The sequence below is a fragment of the Arachis duranensis genome, chromosome 4 (assembly GCF_000817695.3).
Source record: "Arachis duranensis cultivar V14167 chromosome 4, aradu.V14167.gnm2.J7QH, whole genome shotgun sequence".
In the NCBI taxonomy this organism is placed as follows: Eukaryota; Viridiplantae; Streptophyta; class Magnoliopsida; order Fabales; family Fabaceae; genus Arachis; species Arachis duranensis.
Window position 1 is genome coordinate 114127199 of NC_029775.3, and position 20684 is coordinate 114147882.

At 32.3% G+C, this 20684-nt stretch overlaps 1 protein-coding gene across 1 annotated transcript; it reads right to left on the reverse strand.

Annotated features, from left to right (window-relative positions):
- Positions 1-3451: 3451 nt before the first annotated feature.
- LOC107486040 (subtilisin-like protease Glyma18g48580) lies at positions 3452-12197 on the reverse strand. The gene is made up of 11 exons (XM_016106583.3): positions 12090-12197; positions 11845-11954; positions 11177-11274; positions 10044-10199; positions 7106-7229; positions 6337-6886; positions 5235-5329; positions 4838-5134; positions 4588-4723; positions 4269-4482; positions 3452-4011 (listed from the first exon to the last, which is right to left on the reverse strand). The coding sequence occupies exons 1-11, from the start codon at positions 12180-12182 to the stop codon at positions 3467-3469; spliced, it is 2418 nt and encodes an 805-aa protein (XP_015962069.2). The 5' UTR covers positions 12183-12197; the 3' UTR covers positions 3452-3466.
- Positions 12198-20684: the final 8487 nt, after the last annotated feature.

Here is a 20684-nt window from a genome sequence, read left to right on the forward strand (position 1 = left end):
ACATTCAAGCAATTCATCAAACACGTGATATGCAAATCAGTGAAGCACTTGTTAATTTCATCCTAAGGAATATTCATCAATGAAAACTTTGCTTGGTCCTGACTTTTCATTACTAACTCTAATGTAATCTGATATTTGGTTCCATTCGTTTGAGTCTTCAATCTTAGGATTCATATCCGCTAACAGCATACAAAGATATTACTGAAATAAACATTTTTGTTTAAATCCTAAACTGGAATTTTCTTAAGCAACTTTTCTTAATAAACCTAGGGCTACTAAAAATCTAATGGCAACTTTAATTTAGAAGTAAATAACTCATCATGATTCGTTAAAGAGGACTGAAAAGCCGTGAGATTTGATGTAGATGACTTTAGACTTTTAATGTTACAAAATATAAAGTTACAGAGAAAATTTTTCTAAAGTACAACGATGTCTGTGAACCTTTTTTTTTTTTTTNNNGTTGTACATACCAAAAGAGATAAGTTTGCTGTGTCGAATGCATGAACATTTTGTTATTAGAGAAAAAAGTATTTAACTATTTTTCAAGGACTACTCCGTTGCATATCTGAGCTCCATTTAAATGTCTGCCGCTGACCAATAAGTTGCTGCATGCACAAGACGGGATTCGAACCCCCGACACTTGTTTAAGCGGAACAAATTAGCAAATCCATGATTAGCGTTTCAATCACTCCCCTCATATGCATTCTTTTGGATCTTATAATAAAAAAAGAAGGGGAAAAAAATACATCTATGAATAAATTCGGGTATTACTTTCAAGTTTCACTTCATAATAATACATTTGTTTTTATGTGATGTTGATAGTTCCGAGGTTAGATGGTAATTTAGTCAAATCTACCGTCTAACGACCCTCAACTATCAACTTCACATTTAAGTTAACTGTTGGCGAGTTTCTACCTAATAAAATACATGAAAATATACATTATGTTGCTAAATTAACAAGATATTTCTGTTCATTCATAATTTGCAACAGAAAAAAAGTGGCATGGTATATGAATTCGGTACATAATTAAATTGGAAAAGAAAAACAAACAATGATATATTCGCCATCACACCATATCAATCACCTGAATTCTTTATTAAAAGTATAAAGATACTCCAGTCTTTTCGTAGAAATTGACGAAATTAAAGATGCATATGGTGCGTGTATAATGCAATAATGCTTGGAACATCATCTCAGTTCTCAGGAAGCAGGACGTAGGGCTCACATTTTGGCATGTGTGGGCAGGGGCTAGCTAGATAAATTATAAAGAAATTAAGCAAAGAAAAGAAACCAAAGGTGCCTCCATCTTTGGTTGGAATATATGTTAGTGGTACCCTACTTGTAACTGTTATTTTTTACGCTATAAATTTTAATACACATTTCCATATAAATCAATATTTATATTTATGGTTGAATTTTTTTTTCGGTAAAACGTCACCTCTATCATTTAAATCATGATATTGGAGGTGATTATAATTGATCTAATTATTATTTTTTGATACTGACACCATTCAACCGAGGAGTGCTAGGGGACAGCAGATTTTGTGAGTTATAGTCATCAATTAGTCATCAACAGTGTATTTAATGGTGTGAGATTTCATCTAATGGTGAGAATCACTCATTTTTGTTTTGCTGACTAAGTGCTGGCCAAATTTTAACAAATCTGCTGGCCCCCTAAACTTCTCCGTAAAATCTCATACTTAACAGTTAACACATCAATAAGTAACTGTTTGAAGACGTTTTGTTTTTCGAGTAAGTGGTTAGAGACTGAAAGCAACATTTACATTGATATTATTACTAATCAAACCATACAATATATAGCCAAAAACAAAGTCTATAAACACGTAAGGCATAAGCATAAATCCTAATGAGGATAAGAGTATAACAGAGGAGGTTACGTGATAAGCAAGAAACAGAATTGAAAATTTAGTTAGAACAGAATTACATAGTTAGTTAGTGTAGTTAATATGAGTAACAAAGTTTCCTATGTATCTATCAGTATAGCTATCAGTAGTGAGAGTGGTAGAGATGGAAAACTAACTTCAACAATAATACAGAGCACAATTTAGATTAACTCTCTTCTCTTTCAATCCTTAATCATTCTGTTATGAACTCTATTAAATCCATAACTAGGAACACAAAACTCAAGATACCACGGTGTTGCACATGCCTTTAAAATAGACGAGGAGTGCTACACATACAAGTCTTTTTGACTTACAAGTCTTACAAGTTACTAGGTCTTTTAATGCGTTATTCAACGTTTCCTGTTTTCAAAGCGCTACACTCAAAACGGTTTTTCTTCTTCTTCTCTTCCTCTTCCTCTTCCCTTCCTCTTTCTCTTCTTCTTCTTCTTCGTTTTCTTCTTCGATTTTCATGATTTTTGAAATCAAGTTTTGAAATCGTTTTGAAGAAGAAGAAGCAGCAGAAGATGAAGAGAAAGAGAAAGAGTTCTGAATTATGCAACGAATTTTGGGTGTATTTCTTAAATACTTTGGGTGTATTTTTCATAATTCTTTGGGTGTATTTCTGTAATCCTTTTAAAGATAATGAAACTTCAGAAATACACCCAAATGATTACAAAAGTACACCCAAAATGATTACAGAAATACATCCAAAGGATTACAGAAATACATCCAAATGGTTACAGGAATTCACCCAAACGATTATAGAAAATACACCCAAAGAATTACAGAAAATACACCCAAAGGATTTAAAGAAATACACCCAAAATTCATTAAAATACATCTTATGCATAATTCAAAACTCTTTCTCTTTCTCCTCCTCATCTTTTACTGCTTCTTCTTCTTCAAAAACGATTTCACCATGAAAAATCGAAAAAAAAAGATAAAACAGAGAGAAAAGAACGTAAATGAAGAAGAAGAGGAAGACGATGAAGAAGAACGTGCAGAAACGAAAGAAAAGGAGAAGAAGAAGAGTAAGAGGAAGAAGAATGTGCAGCAAGAAGAAGAAGAAGAAGAAGAAGAAGGAGAAAGAAAAGTCAAGAAACGAAAAAAAAGAAGAAGGAGAAGATGAAGAGGAAGAAGAATGGTTGAAAGCGTGTTTTGAGCGTTAGTTTTAATTGAACTTGTAAGGCTTACAAGCCTTAATCGCTTGTATGCGAAGAATTACTCAAAATAGACACAAAAATCAAAACACAAAATCTAACCAGGAAATTAAGACAACACAATTTGCATATTGAATATCAATTTCAGCTCTTGATTAGAATAAATAACGATACAAGTATGTTCAGCGCGCAACACACACTAGAGAGAAAAAAAAAAAAGACAGAGAGGACCAGATCTTCGCCTCCACGCATCAATTTATTGTTACGCAAGCACACAAGTACACAACAGTTAAATATTATAGTAATAACATGTTACAGACATTATTATTTCACATACATATATAGATATATACATATAGTAACAAATATTAACACACTCAATAGTCAATTCACAAGATTTTTCACTTGCGGCGTCTGATTGTGATAGGACTCCTGACTCTGTGCTTTCTATCTGTCCATATCATTTCACCAAATTGATATTTATCAACTTGAATCACACTTGATGCCTGCACAATGACCTTAAATGTTTTCTTCTCATACATTCTCTTGAAAGTCAAGGAATTGGGCACGATCGTAATTTTGCATCCATCCACTTTGGCACTTGCATTATATGTGCCTGAAGGGCCAACATTGGTTAACGCACGAATAACCGTTACCGGACTCAACCCAAGATTTGGTAGTGTAATTGATGGGTAGTTCAAGTCATCAATGCTATGACTTCCTTTACAAACAAAAGTTTTGTTGAAATTAAGTGCTGAAATTGCTTGTTGGTCGTATCCAGATGCACATAAGAAGTTCAAATAATCAATAAGGTGAAGATCATAAACAAGTCCTGGCTCCATTGAAAGGTTAGGTTGAACATGTCCTGACCCATAATCAAATGAGTTTGCTAAATCACGATCAAATGCATCCTGAATTGGCCTATTTGTGTTGTCCCGTGTGGTTGCTGGAATAATGGAATCAAGGATATCATACACACTTCAATAGGTAAAAAATTAATAATCTTAAATATATATATATATAACAATAAAACCTTATGTTATTAAGTAGAGTCAGCTACATGAATTAAAGTGTGCGTGTGCACGCGCACGTCCTTCTATCTCTCTATGTTTATTTTCTACTGAATAATGCATCAACTAGTGTGTCTATGGAAGCTATGATATGTATATATATAGCAGATATAGATATAGATCATTAGCATACCAGTGGTCATGATTGCAGATTTAATAGCTGCCGGACTCCAATCAGGATAACGTGTTTTGAGAAGTCCGGCAATACCAGAAACATGAGAGGCGGACATAGAAGTTCCTTGAAGCACATTGAATTCGAAGCGACGACGATCAGTCTCAAGATTAGAGGGACTTACGCCTAGTGAATATGAAGCAAGTATGTTTACTCCAGGTGCAATCACATCAGGCTGAAATCATCCAAACCAAATTCAGCCATCTAATTCAAGATTATTATTAAGATCTATTATTATACTAAAGTAAAATATTCTTAAATAATAAATGTAAGTACATACCTTGAGTATGGATGGCTGAATTTTATTGGGTCCTCTAGATGAATAAGAAGCCATAACTGGAGCTGGCTTTGTTCCTACCACCGTTGTTGCTTTGGAGAGCTTTACTGTAAGAGACGGCGTCGGAGAAGGAGGAGTTCTGGTAATAATCAAAGAAAAATATGATTGTTTTTACATGAAAACAGCTTCTTCACGTGAGTAGTAACGAAGTAAGGACTGTTTATGAGAACAATACAATAGTAAGATAGTTTACGTGGCAGTTATGACATCATAATAAGAAGGATTGGAATTGTGGGATGATAGAGAGTTAGGAAAGTATCCAGGCGTTGGACCCCTCCCTCGACTGTGATAATTGACACTGGGCACCATCTGAGGTTCATCGCTAACTGTTTTACCTTGTTTTTGTTGATTTTCGAGCAGCATTCCCAATGCACCCGCAGCATTTGCTTCCAGACTCTCAGCAACTGATTTTATATTCCCTTCTCTCAAGCAGTTCACAATTTTACCTGCAACTTTTGTACGGTTAAGTGTACCTGGCCTGCAAAATTGACTATATACATATGCAACAAAAATAGCATATGGGTTAAGACTTCAAATTCCAACACAGATTTAATTAAAACAAAGGAAGGTAGCTAGTATTAACAACTTACGCATCTTGAATTGTGGCATTGGCAAGTTTACCGTCGGTAGCCAGGATAAAATCAAAGGCCTGGTTAGGTGGCAATGTTACTGAAAGACTACCTCCCTAGTAAAGAGAGGGAAAAATAAACCGAAATCATTATTTCAAGATTACAATATGATAAGACACAATAGTATGATGAGTTTCGTTAAAAAGTCAATTTTTTATATGACAAATTATAGGCCATCATTTTTATTAAAATTTATTTAGCATTTAACTAACAAAAGAAAAATAAATAATTTTATACTAAAAAATATTTAGTAACAAAAAAAATCAGTCAAAAATAACTATAATTTATTTTATTTAGTATTTATTAATTATTGTGATAATTAATAAATATTAAATAAAATAATTTCTGTGTTTTTTTTTTGTCTTTATAGCATTATCGTTTCATACCATTAAATATAATTTCACACTATTAAAAATACTAATAATGACTAATAATTAATGGTTACAAATTATAAAATTTATTGGTTCTCTAGTACTTTTTTAACATGTATTTATATTTTAATATGTATTTTATATTAGTGACTGACTTTATTGACTGATTTTAATATACACGTAGTATAATTATTTAATAATTATAATATTTTAAAAAATATTGTTAAACTTAAAATATATTTTTATTATTATACAACATTTTTTTAAAAGTGTTGTTTAAAAAAAATATTATCAAAATACCAAAAAATATGATTTTAATTTCAACCATATCCGTATAGTTATCATAATCACCATAATATAATTGTCTCAAACATAAAAAAAAATACTTATTAATTCACGTATAATATTTAGCAAAACACTATTGCAAAAGTAAAACAAAAACCCAAAATGAGTGATTATATAGTGCTAGGGAGTAGAGAGCAACAAGTTTTGTAATTTATAATCATTAATTATTTATTATTAATATTTTTAATAGTGTAAAATTTTATCTAATAATATTTTTTTATTAGTTAAGTATTGACAAAATCTTAATAAAAATACTGGTCCTAGACTTATTCGTTTACAAAATCCACGTTAAATTAAACATACTGGGAGAGAATATAGCTAAGTAATATTATGATTGGGCGTGATACCGTGATTTGTCGACCGTCACTGAAGGTAATGGTACTGCGAAACTCCCTATCTATTGTGCTAGCACCAATGGTGAAGATCCAAGGAGCACCATTGACAACAGTTTGAGGTGCAGGTCCATCGTTCCCAGCTGAGGCAACTAATAAGATGTTTCTAGAAATTGCATGGAAGGCCCCTAAGGAAACCGCATCGGTGAAGATATCTTGTGCAGTTACAACTTGGCGACCACCAACAGAGAGGTTAATGACATCAACACCATCGCTTATGGCTTGGTCTATTGCAGCCAATATATCACCCTCGTGGCAACTCTTTTCCTCCGTGGGAGACCAGCAAACTTTGTAAGCTGCCACTCTGGCACTTGGGGACCCACCTTTTGCGGTGCCGTTCCCAACTGCAAATACATGCGCTCCCGGTACAAAATTGCCACCAGCTATGGATAGAGTGTGAGTCCCATGCCCCTCGAAGTCACGTGCTGTATGCATCGCTGGGCTGATGATGTTTCCATTCGTTGCCTCAAAAGCTTTGCTGAAGTATCTTGCTCCAATTAGCTTCCTGTATGTTTATTTGACATTCATTCAACATATTTAATACACTGAATATTCAATCGGATTTATGTGTTTTAATATACAGCAAGTTATAATTAAACATCCCTTTTATATTATCGGTACATTAAGATTAAATATAATTTAAAAATTATATAATAATGTCATGTTAGAAAGAAATTAAATTCAGTAGTAACACAATAAAAAGGAAAATAATTAAAATGATAACCTGTTACAAGGATTTTTTGTGGAACGAGGGCGCTTGTCTAATTGACAAACGTTGCCCCCTTGCCATTTTGATGGGACGGGGCCATATCCGTTGTCACTAAAGCTTTTGGATTCAGGCCAAACTCCTGTACAACGAGAATGAGAGAGAGAGAGAGTTTGGTTATCTATTTCCATAGATATATTATACATTATTTTATAGTAAATTTTATGGTACTTATAATTAGTGTTAATTTTTACTTAATTTATTTTTTATAATAAAATTTAAATATTTAATAATTATTTATTTTATACTTTTAAAAATAAATATTTATTTTTAACTCTTTTTAATAAATTAGATGAATATTTTTAAACGAGGAGTACTAGGGCTTAAGAATCAGTAATTTTTGTGATTTGTAGCTGATGAGTTTGGAAAACTCTAAATTAATATTTGTGATGACTAAACATTATTAAAAATAATTAAATTACAAAATTATTAATCTGTTTTTCATTTAACATATTTTGATTAATAATTTTGTTGCAGGTTTTAAATTGGGCCGAAAATAAAAAAAGGGAAAGTTGATGCAAGCCCAATATACATTCAGCCCTTGGTTTTAATTATTTATGATGAATATGGCTGAATGAAAAATAAATCAATTGGGCCAGAATAAATGTTATTGTAGCAAGCCTAAACAAATGCTTTCTTGTGTGCTTTCCATGCTTGATCCGAAATTAATTTTATCAGGAAAGCAAATGTTATCTAAATGGGCCAGCTTTGATTATATTGTCAAAAAACCCAAATTAATTTGATTGAATCAGAATTTTAATTGGGTCAGATTAAGCTTTATTGCAACATAGCCCAAGTTCAATTCTGATGAATGTTTCCATGCATGACCGAACCTAAGAAGCAAAGAAAATTGATTTTTTGCCTCCAACGGATTCCACTCCTCACTTTGGATGGAATTCAAATTTGATTTAATGCATTGGAAACATAAGAAAGAGAGAGAAGATTGATTTGATGGCTATTATGATTATGCACGCTACTCTAAGGGAAGTAAAAGCAAGCTCTTAATGTATTTAACCACTCTACATTGCTTTTCTTCAGATCCTTTATTTCTCTCTCATCTCTTTCTCTCTTCGGTTATTACACAGGAAATATTGGCAGCCATGGAAGCAATTGTAAGCTACCGAAAGGAAGGGAGAACAAGCTACAAGTCCATCATGATGATGGCACGAAAAAGAACAAAAATAAAAGTGAGCTGTGGCTAAGATATTCACCAAATATGGATAATGCTCAAAAATGGAAGAAGAAGATTCGGCCAGTTAGAGGAGATTCTTGAAGCATGGCTTGTCTTTTATTCTGCTCAACCACCACAGGGAGTAGCTAGAGTGGCGAAGTGATGGTTGAAGGCAGAGATTGAAGCAGATGAAGTCATCATCATCATGAAGCATCAAGGGCCAGAAATCCATCTTGGAGAGGAAGCCAAGGATGGAGAGCCCGGATTGATGAAGGGTGATGATCAAGAAAGGACTAGAGGTAATTGCATGTTGGTTAATGCATGGTTATCTCTTCTCTCTCTGAGTGGCCGAACCGGTTCTGTGTTTGTTGAAGGAGGAAGAAGTTGGTTCGGTTTTGCCTTCAAGTGTGGAGGCTTTCCTCTTCTTTAAAAAGGGGGAACAACCACTGTTTGAAGCAAGGAGAAAATTTGAGAGTGCAAGGCACAGAGTTCTCAGAGCTACCTGAGCTAACAGATTTCTCTTCTCCTTCAATGTATTCTGTTTTGTAGTTTTTCTGTTTAATTTTGTCATGTCTTGAGTCTCATGGAAAAAGGCAAACAGTGAGGTTTGTAATGAAAAAGCCATAGAGTGGAAAAAGGCAGAGAGTGCAAAATTAAAAGAAAAGCCATAGATGTCTTAGAGTTCCTTTGTTCATCTATGTTGTGTATCATGATTCTGTGGGAATCCCCTTGTAAGTTGGGTTAGCACTTTACAAGTTGTAATCTGATTGATTATAGTGAAATTCCATCATGTTTGTGATGGAGACTGGATGTAGGCTGCACTGCACTTAGCAGCCGAACCAGGATATATCTGGGTGCAATCTTCTTCTCTTTCTACTCCATTTCTGTTTTCTACCACACAGGAGCAAAAGCCAGAATTATCTCGTGCCAAGTGACGAGACAAAACAAAGTTGCTCGTGTCAAGTGACGAGCAAAAACAGAAAAGTCTTCTCTGAAGTTCAGCTAGTGTTAGCATTTAAAAAGGGGGCTAAGATTCAACCTCCCCTTCTCTTAGCCACTGAAACCATCAGTAGCCATCAAGTTGTTATTAATGATGTTTTTAATGGTGTGAGATTTTATCCAATAATATAAAATTATTCACTTTTATTTTGCTGATTATATACTGGTCAAAATTTAATAAGGTTGCTGTACTAGATTTTTCTTTTTTAAACACCATAATAATCATCTTGTTTTGTTCTCTTATTTAGCAGTTATTTACATGGCTTGAAGTGTAAAAACAGATTGGTAGTGTGTGAAAAGTACCAGAAATCAGTTAGCAAGGTAATTACGTGATATATATACAGTTAGAGCTAACTACTCACACTAACTAACTCTGCCACGTCAGTATCTATAACCAGAAACTTCTAATGCTCACACTAACTGACTAACTTCTAATGCTCACTTCTTTAGTTTTTACTTCCTTCTACAGATTTCTCTTTTCCTTTCTCCTTGTCAATGTGTTTTGATTAATCACCGAAATAATAATGGAGAAATACTCTCATAAAAACATCTTTATATTAAAATAATATTATAAATTATTAGATGGTTTAATCAAATATATAATTCAATCTAACATATCATTGAATCATAGAATTGAATCATAGAATGTTTAGAAGTTTAATTAATTTCTCACTTCTAATGTGTAAGAATAATTTGGATATAAGTTACTGTTTAATTTTATACTACCAGTGTCAATGTTGGCGATGATTGTATTTTCACCAAATCTACCCTTTTGCCATGCAGTGTTCTTAGCATTTCTGCGAAGTCCAAGAAATTCCCATGACCTTGTTGTTTGAGGTTTGCGCTCTTTGCTCAAGAACACTGACACCACATTCGCTTTTTCTGTCCCACCCAAAATACACATTTTGCATGTCAGTTATTGTCACCGGGTATGACTAATTGATGAATAACTGTTAGGCAATTCTGACAAAAATTTAACATTAAAAAGAAGTATAAAAAAATTAATTTTTAATTAGTTAATATGAATCAATGTTTTTTTTATAAAAATTTTTAATTCTATTTTTTTTAGGATTTACTATTTAAGATTTAAAATTTAAATTTACAATTTTAAATTTAGAGTTTAAAATTTAAAATATAAAAATAATTTTTAAAATTTGATTAATATTAGTTGAAAAAAATTAACTCTTGAGTTAAATTCAATAAAAAAAAATACTAGCATGATAGATTATATTTAATGTATATTTTCAAAATATTTCTTATTATTTTATTAATTATTAAAATTATTATATAAAAATATATTTTAAAATATATCAAATAAGTATAATAAAAACATGAAAAATGTCATTACTACATAAGGCATATAGGGGATATAGGGGACATACTAGGGTCAATGACAGCACATAATAGGGTCGGTAACAAAAGGTAAAAAAAAAGTAAGTTGAAAATAAGGATTTACATTTTAATCTCGTTACATTACCAACAACATTTCTACTAATAATTTTTGCCAATTCATATTTATAATTGTATTTAATGAAAGTGTTTTATAAATATGTCTAATAAAAATCCCTTTTTTATAGTTATGTTTAATAAAAGTATCTTTATGGATATATTTTTTAAATGTGTCTTTTTATATATATATTTAAAATATAATAATTAATTATTATTGACAATAAATTTACAGAAAATATATTGGTACCTATACTTTTTTTTAGATTTAGATCTGCATCTGCTCCAATTTGATGTCTAATTTCGTATCCCTTTAATTAAATCACGATAGGTGTATCAATTTGTTAGTTTAGGTTAAAAATTAACATTAATTCGTGTGGTAAAAACACTGTTGGAATGAAGAATATTCTCACTTGCAATAATTGCTGCTTCTTTTTCGTCAAGTAAAGCTGCAAAGCCATTGATGTGCTTATTGTATGAGTAAATCATGCCTTCTTTCGCTTTCTCATGGCTGTTATCAAATAATGTAAACACACTTAGTCCATTATTATTATATGTTTTTTTGTGCTATACATAGCAAAATATAATTAATATATACTAACCAAAAAATTTCATTATAGCAAAATCGATAAATATACTGCCAGCATTAAATTTGTGAAAAATGATAATGTCACTTTCATTTTTTATGTCACTTTATATATATTTTTTGTATTATATATTTATATAATTTTAAAGAAAAAAGAAGCAATATTATTATAATAAGTTCAGAGCGATAATATTTATTTTCTCAAACTTTTAGTATTAATTAACATTTAATTATGTCCTAGCATATACAAGATTTTTAAAACAATCTTGTCAAATAACATTTGTCATTACAAACTATTATATAGTAATAATATTTATGAAACAAATACTCACATAAAATTATCTTTATATAAAAATAATAATTAATAATTTAATTAGTTCAACCATTTTATATGTCATCTTCTTATGAAAATGACTTTATGTGAGTAATAATCTTAGAATTGATGATATATTATCAAACTACTACATCTTGCTAATCCATGCTATATTTGTATACCTTCCCAAAACTGAAGCTAGTAAACCATAGTGAGAAATTGTGGCGGCTTCCAGGTCTAAAGTGGTAGGGCTTGGTCCATGAGAATGTGCTCCCATGTATACAATGTAACACTGAAAAAAAAACAATAATAATAAAAATAAGAAAAGAAACCAACAATAATAATGTATGTGTAAATTAAAACAAAAAAAGATGGGAAATTCATCATTATTACTACGATTTTTCAAAGCAGAATCTCAAGAGCATACCCTTTTGCTGCCATGGACAGTTTCCGGGAAGAATGTGAAAAGAAGAAACGATGAAAGAATAAGGTGAAGATAGTAAATATTGGAACTCCCCATAGTTTTGAAGGAGTAGTAGTTGGCAGGATTAGGGGGCACACAGTTAGCACTCATATATACAGAGATTTCTTTTCTGAATTATTTTATTACTCAATCATTAACACTTAACATTCTAAGTATATTTTAAAGTGCGCTTTATCAATTTCATTTGAGCTACACTATACTCTCGTCACTTTTTGTTTCCCTCTCAATAATTAACTTTTTTAGTTATCGCTGCATTTAATTAAAACTTTAATTTAAATATAAAGTATTAGATTTATTCTTTGGGTATGCTGTTTGGCAAACAAGCCCTTGCTTTAAGTGCCATATATATAAAAGAGATTAATTTTGATGCAGTGGTATAATCACATTCGTTTTTTGGATGACCATTCACATTGTCAATAATATAGAAAGTAATTATTTTTATTAATGTAGCATTATGTAATTAGATGTATGTATAAAATTATTTTACATTCACAATACATCAAAATTAAATTTATATATAAAATACCCTGCGTGTTTTAGAATTTAAGAATTGAAGTATAGATTCTTTGTTGGATTGTGGGTCAATTCGATCACCAAAAAAAATATTGTAAAAAATTAATTTGGTAAAAATTTACATGTATACATCACATTAAGTTAATATTCAAAAATGATTGGATAATTTGATAAATTTATTATCTAATGATTTTCGACTATCACAGCATTCACGCCAAGACAATTCATGTGAATTTTTACCCATTATAAAAATGATAAATATATTTTTAAAGGGTATTAATTCTAAAAAAAAATACTCGAAAGCAATTACAACAAAAGAGGTATTTTTTTTACATTACCTGGCCTCTTGTTGTCGCACTTATCTTTCACCCTTGATAATTATATTACCTAGTACCAATAAGAGTTAAAAAAAAATTTCTAGATGATTATTTTATATAATTAAGAGAAGTATGTAAACAACTTTCTTTAACTACTAATAATCATCAATAATATTTTTAAACATTTTCTGTAATAATTAATTTTTTTTTATCTTTCTAGTAAAAGGCAAAGACAGAAAAAGCACAAATTTTTTATTTCACTATTTGTGCACTAAGTTCTGTCTCAACTAGTCAAATAATTTAACAGGACTTGTATATCTTCGTTTTGAACCCCAACAATGACGATAACGCCGAAACTTGGTGGCATCAATACTATGTCTCAACAACCACCAATTGGTGGCGACTTAGATGAGGATGCGTTAAAGTGGATGGCAGTGTGAAAGTATAAGAGTGGCAAAAGCAGAGCCGATAGCTATTGTGTTTGTTTGAATGAATTTGAAGAAGGAGACGGTGTTAGGGCTTTGTTAGGGTTTATTAAATTAAATTAATAGTCAGGCAGCGGCGAAGAACCTAGGGTTTTGGTTTGAGATTTTTACTGCTTTGTTTTAGAGGGGTAATTGGAGAAGATAAAGAACGATTGATTTTTTATTTTTTTGATATGTTTTGCTTAAAGAGGGCACGAATGATTAGAGAAATTGGAGAAGATGAAGAAATTTTGATTTTTTGTTTTTCTTAATATGTTTTTGTTTTGTTGTTTAAATTATTTGAAATTATAAAATTAGGATTAATTGAATTCTAAAATTTCGTTAATTTAAAAGGATATTTTTGTCTAATCAAATAAAAGAAAGATGTTTAAGACTTTTTATAAAATTAAATAAAATATTTTTTATTTTTATTTAATTAAAATGGTGTATTAGTAAAAATGGTGATATAATATATATTTAAAGAAACAAAAATTAAATGTTGATGTGAAAAATAAATTCCACATAGATTATTATTATTTGTCCATATTTTAAACGTATCGATACGTATGAATTTATCATCGTACCATAGTAAACACCATATATGTTTTCTCCCATCAATTCATCACCATATGTCTTAAGGAATTTCCTCAAAGAACTTTTACAAGGAACTAGTGAATGTTTCTAAAACGCATTTATAATGTATTTAAAAAATTTTATAGCTAATTTTTTCTCAAATTATCATTTAGGCTTTTTCATGTTTTGTGTTCCATATAGTATCTACGTACAGTCGAATATACTGTTCAAAGTGAGATGTTTTTCATGTAAGGACAAACAACTAACTATAAAATACTTTTCATGTCTAAAGCGAAAGCATGCAATAAATTATCATACCACAATAATGAGATACTTACATCAACTTTATTTTGGTACATCTTTATTTTTTTATGTTATTCTACTTCTTAACTTTCACGTTAAATATTAAAAAAAACTTACATAAAAAATATACAAGATCCGAATCAATTCACATTATTACTCTGAATATATTCCAAGAAATTCCACCAAGTTTTTTGCTTTTGAGTTCAGACGTTTTATTGTAGATTTTGTTAGACCCTGGAGAGTTTTCGACTATTAAAATCATTTTAGAAAAGAACGAAATAAAAAGATATAAGATAAAAATTTATTATATCCAACTCAAAATAAATATTAAGGTTTTAAGTTAATAAGTTTTTCATTTCTTTACTTTTCTTTCTTTTCTCTTATGTGATACACTCTTTACACTTACAAATTGCAACATTAATAATAACAAACTTTTATTTCCTTTATCTTTCATTATTCTTTATAGAAGTTTATTGACTCTGATGAACTTTTCTTTTCTACTTTATTTTCATTCCGTTCATTATTACATTTTGAATTGAATGCATGTGTTTCACGAATTCAGGGGCATGTTTGGAAAGAGAGTTTGTGAATAAAAATGGTAATTTTTCAGTTTTTAAAATAAAAGTTATTAAAGCACTGTTAGGATGATTTTCTTTGTGAGAATAATTTTAAAATTCAGATATTGTGTGTTAGAGTTTTCTATCTTTTGAAAACAAGCTAAAGTGAGAACGCAGAACAGTAGGTTGTTGTGGGCTAGAGTTCATAAACAAACTTTTACAAAGATAAAGTTCAATTCATCACTATAAAAAAAAATACTGAATATCGTTGAATTTTTTGTCAGATTAGATTTATCTTGTACGTTAGCAGCAGATTTACTAGCCAAAGAAAAAATAAAATTTACCAGGTCAAAAATTTATTGGCAGATTTACTTTTTCGATGATAAATAAAAAGAGAATTAATTAACTTTTAAATTATCACTTATTTTTTCTCTTTCATGAAGGTACATTGTATATTTATTATTTTAGTTTATCTTTTTTTTTGTATTTTTCATAGTAAAAGGTGTTGGTTTCAGTGGCTAAGAGAATGGGGGTTGAATTTTAGTTCATTTTCACTTCTGAACACTTGCTGGTTTTTGTAATAACTTTAGGAGGCTTTTTGATTTTTGTCTCATCACTAGCCACGAGACTTTTATTTTTGTCTCGTCCCTAGCCACGAGACTTTTATTTTTGTCTTGTCACTTGGCACGAGATATTTTTCGTTTTAGCTCCTGTGCAGTAGAAACAGAGATGGAGTAGAGAAGAGAGAAAATTACACCCAGATATATCCTGGTTCAGCTGCTAAGTACAGTGCAGCCTACATCCAGTCTCCATCACAACCATGATGGAATTTTACTATAATCTTCTTGATTACAGACTGTCAAGTGCTAACCCAACTTACAAGGGGATTCCCACAGAATCATGAAACACAACATAGATGAACAAAGGAACTCTAATAAGGACATTTATGGCTTTTTTCTTTTAATTTTGCACTCTCTGCCTTTTTCCGCTCTATGACTTTTTCATACAAACCTCACTGTTTGCCTTTTTCCATGAGACTCAAGACATGACAAAATTAAACACAAAAATTACAAAACAGAATACATTGAAGGAGAAGAAAATCTGTAAGCTTAGGTAGCTCTGAGAATCCTGCGCCTTGCACTCTCACTGCTTACTTCTAACTCCTTGCTCCAAACCGTGGCTGTTCACTCTTTTTATAGAAGAGAGAAGCCTCCACCTTTGAAGCCAAAACCCAAGCCAACTTCTTCTTCCTTCAAGAACAAAACCGGTTTGGCCAGAGAGAGAGAGAAGAGATAACCCATGCAATAACCAACATGCAATTACCTCTAGTCCTTCCTTGGTCATCACTCTTCATCAATCCGAGCGCTCCATCCTTGGCTTGCTCTCCAAGATGGATTTCTGGCCCTTGATGCTTCATGATGATGATAGCTTCATCTGCTCCAATCTCTGCCTCTTCCATCACGTAGCCACCCTAGCTACTTCCTGTGGTGGTTGAGCAGAATCAGAGACAAGCCATCCTCTCCAAGGATCTTCACCTTGCTGGCCGAATCTCCTTCAACCATTTTTGGTATGGAGAAGCTAAAATCTCATCACACAATCTTACTACAAGTGATAAGAATCTCAGCCACTACATTTTTATGTTTTCTTGCCATCATTATGATGGTCTTGTAGTGTGCTCTTCCTTCAATTCGGTAGCTAAGTTTTGCTTCCATGGTTTCCTGGGTATTGTCCGAAAAGAAGAAAAAGATGAGAGAATATAAAATGTAGAAAGAGAAGCAATCAAGTGTTTTTGAACAAATAAACTAAAGTGAATTAATTTACTTCCCTTTCTTTGTTATTGGTAGCGTGCAGCACTATGACAATCAATCAACTCAACTGCAAATTTCTCTCTCATATTTTCCATGCAATAAATGACAATTTAATGAAATTTAGAATCCATCACATGGTATAATGCTTGGATCCGTTGGAAGCAATTCTTGCTTTCTTCTTCACTTGATTTCGGAACAAGCATGAGGAACATTCATCAAAATTAAAATTGGGTTTAGTAGCAACAACATTTAATCTGGCCCAATAAAATTTTGATTCATCCAAACTAATTGGGCTTATGACAATGTTTGAGTTCTGGCCCAATTAATCACAAATTGCTTCAGCCACATATTATAGGAAACATACACCAAGGCTGAATGTTGGTTTTGATTTGGGCTTGCAATATTTCTTTTATGTTTCGTCCCAAATAAAACCTGCATTACAAAAATTAATTCATTCAACACATATGATTTAATATTCTTGCAATTAATAATATTAATAATGTTTAGTCATCACAAGTATTAGTTTAGAGTTTTCCAAACTCATCAATCTCCCCCTTGATGACAAACATTATTAAAATTGAAATGGAAAAAAATTAAAGATTTGAGTATAAAGTACTCCCTTTGAATTTGAATTTCTCCCCCTTTCAAATTGTTACATGGCTCCCCCTTAATATATGCTATTTTACCAAGGGAAGCTTTATACCTGTAACTTTTAAAAATCAAGCTTGAGGCAACTATGTTATTCAACATATAAATTCTGAAATGTTGAATGCTTGATTTATGAGTAGAGTTGAATGATAATCAAAACTCATTTGTTATCAATAATTTAATTTTCTGCTCAAACAATTTCACACATCAAAAAATGCTGTTCAAATAATTTTCAAAAATTTTCCAGTCAAGATATCAGAGCAATATTATTATGGTAAGTAAAATATTTTCGAAACTCACATGATCACATCAAAACATGGCAATTGTTAGATATCACAGTTTAAAAGAACTGCCAAAAATATCAAGCATGTTTACCAAGATGAATCAGAGTATTCAATATAAGCATGCATATTCATCAACAACCAGGCATTCATGAAATCAAAACAAATGCATTGCCAAACATACATCATAAACCAAATGCCAAATGCATTTCCAGCAGCAGTAATCATAGTGAAACAAATGCAATATCAACATGCATCCTTTTAACAAGGGTGATCATGAATTTTTAGACGAAAATTTCATCCCCTATTTTCAGATTTCAATTTTCAGAACTTTCTCCCCCTTTTGTCATCAAAGGGGCACCTGCAAGAAGATTTAACATAGGAAATAGAGTATTCAAAAGATAACCCAAAACATAATCCAAAAGTGTTAACAGAGTATCACATAGTTATACTACTATCAGTCTCCAACCTAACAAAACAAAGTAACAAATTGAGTCAAAGTGTGCCAATATCAAACAGTAAACAGAAATTTAATCGTCAGAGAGATTAAAGTCCGAGTCCTCGGCCTCCGCCTCACTATCCACTTCATCATCAAGGCTCTCCAGCATAAGGCTAACCCTCTCCTTGCATTTCTTCCAGGCCGACTCATTCTCATATGACAGTTTGCAAGCATATTTATGAAATTGAACCATGAGTTTGGACATGTTGGAGAATTCTGTGAGAATATCTCTGAGGGATTCGGCAGCCTTGGAGGATTCTGGCCTACTTTCGAAATCATCATCAGAAGCCATAGACTTCTTTCCCTTTTTAGTAGCGCCGTCTCCTTTAATCATAGAGACCTTGTTTTCTACATCCTCATTTGTTAAATCTACCTTAAAGTACTCAAAAATAAACGTGAGAAACATTCCATAAGGTAAATTAGCCTTTTTTGTACTTTTTACAGACTCCCACATATGTCTAATCATGAGGTAACTAAATGAAATAGACGATGAAGTAACGAGAGCAAAGATTATGAGACAATCAGATACTGTTACCCTGTTATGAGAGTCACTCTGTGGGGTGAGAATGTGAGTTGTGATGCGGTGCAGTAGTGAGTTGGTTGGTCCCAAAGCCGTGTGAGTAGGAACGGTTCTGTCCAGCCCAGACAGATTTTCACAAATTTGATGAAGAACTTGCTTGTATGCAACCCCAACGTGTGAATCCCATTTATCAGTCATGTAAACCTTCGGCCCTTCATCAGTGTGACCAAGGGCAGAAGCAATGGTCTCAGCATTCAGAGTGATATGCACACGTTTCACGTAGGAGTGAAGACTACCATCAATAAATCTCAGATTCGCATAAAACTGTCTCACCAACCCTAGGTAAACTATTTTGTGAATAAGGAGCAATGGTGACCATTTGAGACTATCAAACAGAGGTTGTAGATTGATTCCTTTAGAGGCCAGAGACTCAAGATTCACCAAGTAGGAGGAGCACAGATGCCGCTTTTCCAAAACCTCTTTGTGGAATTCATAGAATGCACATGTAGAAAACCTTGAAGGATCAAAATGGGAGTGTGGTTTGTGAAATTTATTCTTGAACTCCATTGAACCAAGGTTCGTGGGTTCCCTGGTCTCATGAAGCACGAAACCCTTGGTCTTTTGAGAGCTTTTTCCGGATGCATGGGGAGTGGATTTCTTCGTTGGTGAAGCAGGAGGTGATGTATGAGATTCCTCTTTCTCTTCCTCCAAGCTTGGTTCCTTGGCCTTGTCACTTTCTCTCCTTCATGAGGATTTTTGGGCAATTACTTTGCGCCTCATTGGTTCGAATTTCTTGGTGGGCGGTGAAAGAGAAGATGAAGAAGTGGAGTGTATGTGTGTGTGTGTGTGTTTGGGGAGTGGAGGACTTTTGAGAGAGACGAATTCTTTCGCTCTTTCTTGGTGCTGTGTGCTTTCTCATTATGAAGAAGATGAATGGTAATGGAGGTTGAAGAGAAGGCCGAAAGGTGAGGTGAGTGGAGGGAGGTTAAAGGTGCATTAAATGCTGATTGGAAAGAGATAATGGAGGGAGTTATTAACCATTAAGAGCGCGGTTATTAACCAAGGAGGTTTCAAAAACTGAAAAAGGAGTTTCCTTGAATCAAGAGATTAGTTGGAAGGATAGATATGATTTGACAACATGCTTATTCCAACAGGATTTGATGAGACAACTAAGAGATTTTGTGATTTTATTTTCAAAAAAAATGGGGAACTAACAAAACTGTCATGTTGGGGTCAAAGCTATTTTGTAGGGCCCATGAAAATTTTAAATTCTGCATTGCCTCCCCCTTGATCATAGCCCTTCCATCATGCCTTCATTTTTATCTCGTCCAAACCTACAAGACAAAACTGAACAGAGTTAAAAATTCACAAGATATCAATGGTACTTAAATTAAACATTCCCAAACTTTCCTTAAGGTGCAGAATCTGTCTTCACAGAGGGGTTTTGTAAAAATATCAGAAATTTGGTTTTCAGATTTTACAAATTGAATATCAATAGTACCCTTTTGCATATGTTCTCTAATGAAGTGATATTTTATCTCAATGTGCTTGGTTCTTGAGTGCAGAACCGAATTTTTTGAAATGTTTATAGCACTCATATTATCACAAAATAAGGGTATACTATTGATCTTTAATTTGTAATCTTCCAATTATGTTTTTAACCAAATTAATTGAGAGCAACATGCACATGCGGAAAAATATTCAGCTTCAGCTGTAGATAAAGCCACTGTGGCTTACTTTTTGCTTGACCACATGTTGAGTGAGCTTCCAAGAAAGCAACACATGCCGGATGTGCTTCGTCTATCCACTCTATTTCCCGCATAATCTGCATCACAAAATCCTACCGCACAAAAGTCATCAGATTTAGGATACCATAGCCCATAATTACAAGTTCCCTTAATGTATCTAATGATGCGTTTAACAACCGTAAGATGGGATTCTTTTGGGTGAGATTAAAACCTTGAGCATACACCCACACTTTGAACAATATCCGGTCTAGACACTACAAGAAAAATACCCATTCAGCCACACTTTTTTTTATGCTACATTTGAAAA

What these genes read in the sequence shown, in the direction of transcription:
- LOC107486040 (XM_016106583.3), bottom strand. Translation starts at nt 12,182, where the DNA reads ATGGGGAGTTCCAATATTTACTATCTTCACCTTATTCTTTCATCGTTT. An exon ending in AATGCCACAATTCAAGATGC is followed by an intron (nt 5,135 to 5,234) that starts GTAAGTTGTTAA and finishes ATATGTATATAG; the next exon opens with TCAATTTTGCAGGCCAGGTA. An exon ending in ATCTGCAATCATGACCACTG is followed by an intron (nt 4,012 to 4,268) that starts GTATGCTAATGA and finishes CCATTATTCCAG; the next exon opens with CAACCACACGGGACAACACA.